The following is a 6,116-nucleotide window of genomic DNA, read 5'->3' on the forward strand; positions in this document are numbered from 1 at the left end:
CCTCTATGATATAAAGATTACCCCCACAAAATGAACATGGGGGTGCCCAAATTTAGATAATTCAATTTTTTACCCACCTTCCCCCCCTTTCCCCCAAATCAAAAAGCTTGGACGTCCTTGATTATGTAAGCTCATTTAAAATATACTAAAATCAATTTGTGTACAACAATTATCCTATTCATCTGTTTTTTAGTAGCGAAGCTACTCTATGATTCAAAATATCCTTCATCCGTTGTCTGTCCATCATCTGTATGTCTCTCCATTCATCTGTATGTCTGTCTGTTTGTCTGTCTGTCTGTCTGAGACAGAAAGGGGGAAACGTGATTTTCTCAGCTTCTATAAAAGATAGAAGGCTGAAATTTTAATGGATTGAATATTCTCTCTCTCTATCGATACTCCATATTTTCATCAAGTACATACTTATAGAAGAGTTAAATAATTCTCTCTTTAATTATAAAAATATTTTTTAGAAACAAGAACAAGAACAATGCACAGCAGTGTAAAATATAAATTGATATTTTTTTCTTCAAAATTCCAAAAATATCCAGGAACCTATAAGAAGCTTACATAAAACAGAGAACTCAATAGGTACAGTAGTTATCAAAATCTTAAGCTACAGACAAAAAAACTTACTACTTTATATAATAGGATAATGAAATGCAGCTGTTTTAAGGGTTACCAGCTTAATAATACAGACCGATTCATTAATTGCGTTAATATGTTTAACTTTAAAATTGTGTAATTATAGTCAAAAATTAGTTTAGCATTTTTTGTGACTCAAATTTGAAATTTGATTTGTAGCTAGAGAAAAATATCAAAAAAACATACTTTTTTATCTAAGAGGCAAATTAATGGTATCAATAAATTTGCAGAAGTCTCATTTACATTTTAATACACTTTTAAGTCCATTATTTTTGGCTTTGAGTGAACGTCTAATAAGATTGAATTCATCTCAGAGGCGAAACTGGAATGGTAATTTACACTTTTAACATCGACATAAATGAAATCATACATACTATTTTTAAATTATGTTAATTGTAGGAATGTATAAAATATTAAAAATTTATGTGAAATAAAAATAATATCTAGAATATACCATTACTATTATGTCGATTTAAATAAGGAAATCAATGTTTATTAAAATGCTTATATGTAAACATAAATGTACCATTCTAGTTTTGCCTCTATTGAAATTAAAATAATACATTTCTAAAATCGTATCGGCGTTGATGATATTATCACCAAGAGAGGGGAAAGTGGAATGGTAGATTACATTTTTAGAGGGTCAAAACCGTAATCAAAGATTATATTTCTGCTTCTATAAAAATAGATTCAACTCCCTAACTGTTATATACCAGTTATTTGTATTGTTTTTTTCTTTTTCTGTAATTTTGATATTTTATTAATTGTTTTTAACTTGTAATATGTATATTGCCTAAACATAGGTAACACCACACATCAAAGAATATCTAAACAAAATATGTTGATAGCATATTATCTAATTTTTAATTAAATGTTAAGATTTTCTGTTTTAAATTGTTTCTCAAAGTTTGCATTTCGTGAGAAATGCAAACTTTTCCAACAATTAATTTCAAATTTTTAACCTAATAAGGTTTTGGAAATTTGTAATGTTTAAAAATTTTCAAATATTATATTTATTGCAGCAATTTAAAATGTAAAAAGTATAAACTTACTCTAATCTAATACTAATAGGAAAAGAAATTGTTTGAAAGTATTGAAATTTTCTATAATCTTGATAACAAAGCAATAGTGAAACATAAGTAAAAACTATTTACAGAAACATTATTTAAAACAGGTTCTAAAGATTCTATCACAATATGAAGTTTAATCATCCCAACTGATGTTTTATGTAAATTTCCAGGTAAATTACAGTAATAATTGCCACCATCACTTAAATGCACTTTTTGAATTTCTAGCTTAGAGAATAATTCTCCTTCTTTTTCTCTCCAAGTTAGGATTTGAATTCCAGTTTTGGTATTTGCATCATTAAGCGACATGATGGTTTTATTACTTTCGAATGTATTAGGTTGAAAACTCCAAATAACGCTGCTGCTTTGTTTTGGCGCCTAAAATTATGGGAATTTAATACTAAAAGTAGTGTTTTAGTTGCTTCTTATCAACTTATAAACCTTTAATGTAAGGGTTTACATTACACGGAATGCTACAAAAGACCTTAATTACAAAAGACGACCTAAATTACAAAAGTGTTAAAAATGGATATGTTGTCATCCTTGTATATTTAGGCCTTCTGTAGGATAAGGCCTTCTGTAGGATAAGGTCTTTTGTAGGATTAGGTCTTTTGTAGCAATGGTGTTTACTAGACCTGTTACTCAAAATACACTCTTTTGAATTTAATTTTTCTGCTGACCTTAAAGTTTTATTAAGGGCCTGTAAATAATTATACAAAAGTTCATCTTTCTATCTCTTCTGGCTACCTAGCGTAAGGCCTATAAAAAATCAACAGATAACGGTAGCACGGCGGTTTTAACAATTTTTTAGCAATGTGCAGGTTTTTAGCTCTTCTGCATATTTCAACTTAAACATTTAAGGCCAAAAATATAGCGCCGGTCAGCAGAAGAATTAAATTCTAAAAAGTGTATTTTTAATAACAGGTCTAATGTTTACGCCCCTTTTCTGTTTAATTTTAGTTTTTGTTCTGCTGTGTTAGATAAAATCTTCTAAATTTTTGACAAGCAGGTTTTGTAGTTGTGTATGTAATTAAGAGTATTTAGGCTCTTACCTGTTTTACTGCACAATGCAAAGAGAGTTTGCTATTTACATGATTATAAACATCCAACACTGTTTTATTTTCTTTATCTAAAATGCTAAAATTAAGTTATAAAAAAACATTTGGTAAATTATGTTATAATATTTGCAAATGTTTACCTTATTTTGGGTTTTAATATCTTTAATGTTGTTAAAACTATTTGTGGTGGATGAGTTGCAATTTGACAATAATATATTCCTTCGTCTTTCATTTCTACTTTTTGAATTCTAAATAAAAGCTTCTTTATAAAAGCCGTTTTTAGTCATCACACTCAATATTAAGAGAGAACAGTGTAATAATTTTAACCTATAATCTATAGTAGTATCTTTAAAAGTGCTAAAGATCTCTAAAACTTTTTGTCCGATTAAACTGTGCTTTTAAAGAAAGCTTTAACAAAATCATTGCGTGGTTTTAGGTTATTTTCTTGAGCACCGTTACCAGGTATTATTCGCCTTTAACAAATAGGAATTAACAAAACTAGTAATTATTGTTAAATTTTTATATTATTATATAATGAAAGCTGTCTATAATAGATTTTATAACAAATTATTAAAGTCACTTTAGAATTTAACAAATACCTCAAACGAAAATTGTTTGGCCTCACAAAGTCAACTATAAACCTAAAAACATACTTTATTGAAAAACTTATTGAAAATTAAGGTATTAAATAGAAAGAATCAATCAAGATTTCACAAAAAATCATTTTAAATAGCGTAAAATAAAAAAATGTAAATATAATATTTATTTTACCTAACATCTGATGAATAAGTGTTAAATCCAACTGTTAACAAAATCAACAAAACAGTTGTTTTAATTTGTTTTATTGTCTTTTGTTTTTCTTTAACAACAAACCAGGAAACCAAATTTTTTTCAACAGCTGTGACATGACAACTTAACAAAGCCTAAAACATTTTTATGTATAAATTGTTATACATTTGTTTATATCTAATATAATTTATGAAACTCAAAAGTAATGCAATTAAAAATTAATATTGTATTATGTGGCAAATAAAACACAGGTTGTACTTTTAGCAAAGTAATTTTAAATAAAATAAGAAAGGTCAGATTATAAAAGAAAACTTAACGATGACTACATCCAGAAGTAGAAAAGCACAAAAAAAACATGGATTGACAAACGGACGAAGTGAATCAAGCAAAAAACCAACGACAATAAAAAGAAAAGAACGACATTAAAATAAAAGATTTTAGGAATAAGTAAAAGTCACAAAACCTTCACAAAAAATAATATGTTTTTAATTGCATGCCCTATGGACTGGCAAAGAAAGTAAGTATCCTGAATGCTTTTTGAAAAATGTAACTTTGACAAAAAATCAGCAATTTAATTTGTTTTAAAGTAAAAAATATAAAAAAAATATAGAAAAAAAGTTATTTGTCTTTATTCCTGAGACAGGGGAAATTTAATTTTTATATTAACTTTAACCAAAGATATGTTAAAATCAGTAAATATATTAAAAGCGGCTTAAACGTTGCTTCAAAGCTGTCGACTGCTATAGTCTATATAAGTCTATATACCTAAATACACTGAAAAGAAAGTTGACAAGAAAAATATAAGGTCTAATCTTAATAGCAGATGATTAAATCTCATTTCCCCTATAGCGTTAAAGACTGACTAACGGACAGACAAAGTAAATTATAGAGTTACATGCATAATTATATTTTGATACCAGAAAATATGAGATGGAATTGAAGGCTATTTCAAAAAACTTAAACATAAAAACGTTTAAAAAAAGCTTTTTTAAATATCATTAAAAGCTAAGCTTTTTTATAACTAGGGTCAATGTTAATTTAAGCATGGCTTTTAAACTATGCATGATAATTGCTATAGCAGTTAGATACGATTGTGCAAGCGTAGCAACTCTAAAATCGTTACCATAAAGTCCGTATGTTCATTTACAACATATTAATTTTTAACTTTTTAACAACAATTCCAATTCCTCTGATTAAGGCCCGTCGGTCCTTGCGTAACAGATATTTTTTATTTTTATTTACCTGTCAGTCAATTTGACTGTCTGTCTAACTGCCTGTCTGACTGTTTGTCTGTCCGTCTTTCTGACCGTGCAACTGTCTATCTACTTCTATTAATTGTCTGTTTGTCTGTCTATCTCTATCATTATGACTGTGTGCCTGTCCTTTCAAATGTCTGTGGTGTCCACCTGTCATTCCGTGTTACATTTTGTATTTCTGTATATATGTCTGATTGTCTGTCCGTTTTTCTGGCCATGTGTCTGTCTGTCTACCTCTATCAATTGTCTGTTTGTCTGTCTATCTCTGACATTATGACTGTGTGCCTACCTTCCGTCTATCTGTCAGTTTGTGATTCTATAAGTCTGTCTGTCTATCTATTATTGTCTTGTAGTCTATCTGTCTGTCCGTCTATCCGTCTCAATTTCTGTATGACTATCAGTTTGTCTTTCTGTCTATTTATCTGTCAGTGTTACTGTCCATTTGTCAATCTATCTGTCTGTCCGACCGTCTTTATGTAAGTATATATCTGAAATTGTCTGTTTGTTTGTCTATTTCTGTAATTATGACTGGGTATGTATGTTATTCTATCTGTCTATCCATCTGCCTGTCCATGTTATTGTCTTTCCGTCAGTCCAACCGTCTGTCTTTCCGTCAGTTCGACCGTCTGTCTTTCAGTTTACCTCTATCGATTGTCTGTTTGTTTTTCTAATATTGTAATTTACGACTGTGTAAATGTCTGTCTGTCTGCCTTTATCTCCATCTGTCTGTATGTCCAACTGTGTGTTTGTATGTATGTCTGTCTTTCTTTTCAAATCTTTACTAAGATTTTGTAACAAACTTGATAATATGATTTTTTGGGGTTTATTTACAAAACATAGATAAAATTCGTTGTTATCAAATTGTGATTTTTTTATTTCTGTTTAAAGTATTTTTGTGCGTGTTTTAAGGTTTTATTATTTTTTTTATAATTAAATTATATTTTCTTTTAATGTTTTACCCTAAATTTTTTGTACTTACGTCAAATCCTAGTTGAGCATTAATTACTGAACCATTTAATTGAAATGCACTGAACACAGGTATTGGCCCCTGAACAAAAAGTAATTTATTATATTTAGAAATGTAATTTTTTATTGTAAATTTGCTGTTATTTTCACAAATAATATTGTTTAAATAATCTATAATACTGTCCGTCTGTCTGTCTTCCCGCCTTTTTGCAGCTTAAAATCTAGGTAACTACTGAACCAATAGGGCTCTACTAATTTTTAAAGGAATTAGACACCCCCTACCCCCAAAAAGAAAAAGTTTTTTTTGTTAGCTGATTGGGTTCTACTCTTCAGGGAAT

The 6,116-nt window shown here is 28.8% G+C and overlaps 1 protein-coding gene across 1 annotated transcript; it reads right to left on the bottom strand.

Moving 5' to 3' along the window:
- Positions 1-1,378: 1,378 nt before the first annotated feature.
- Positions 1,379-5,856, bottom strand: LOC145313625 (uncharacterized). The gene is made up of 6 exons (XM_080153112.1): positions 5,792-5,856; positions 3,539-3,690; positions 3,367-3,408; positions 2,908-3,015; positions 2,762-2,846; positions 1,379-2,087 (listed from the first exon to the last, which is right to left on the bottom strand). Exons 4-6 carry the CDS (start codon positions 2,997-2,999, stop codon positions 1,746-1,748), a joined length of 519 nt encoding a protein of 172 aa, XP_080009238.1. The 5' UTR covers positions 3,000-3,015; positions 3,367-3,408; positions 3,539-3,690; positions 5,792-5,856; the 3' UTR covers positions 1,379-1,745.
- Positions 5,857-6,116: the final 260 nt, after the last annotated feature.

The sequence above is a fragment of the Acartia tonsa genome, chromosome 3, assembly GCF_053477335.1.
Source record: "Acartia tonsa isolate MP-2025a chromosome 3, ASM5347733v1, whole genome shotgun sequence".
Taxonomy (NCBI): Eukaryota; Metazoa; Arthropoda; class Copepoda; order Calanoida; family Acartiidae; genus Acartia; species Acartia tonsa.

What these genes read in the sequence shown, in the direction of transcription:
- LOC145313625 (XM_080153112.1), bottom strand. Translation starts at nt 2,999, where the DNA reads ATGAAAGACGAAGGAATATATTATTGTCAAATTGCAACTCATCCACCA. An exon ending in ATATTAAAACCCAAAATAAG is followed by an intron (nt 2,847 to 2,907) that starts GTAAACATTTGC and finishes ACTTAATTTTAG; the next exon opens with CATTTTAGATAAAGAAAATA. An exon ending in TGCATTGTGCAGTAAAACAG is followed by an intron (nt 2,088 to 2,761) that starts GTAAGAGCCTAA and finishes CCATAATTTTAG; the next exon opens with GCGCCAAAACAAAGCAGCAG.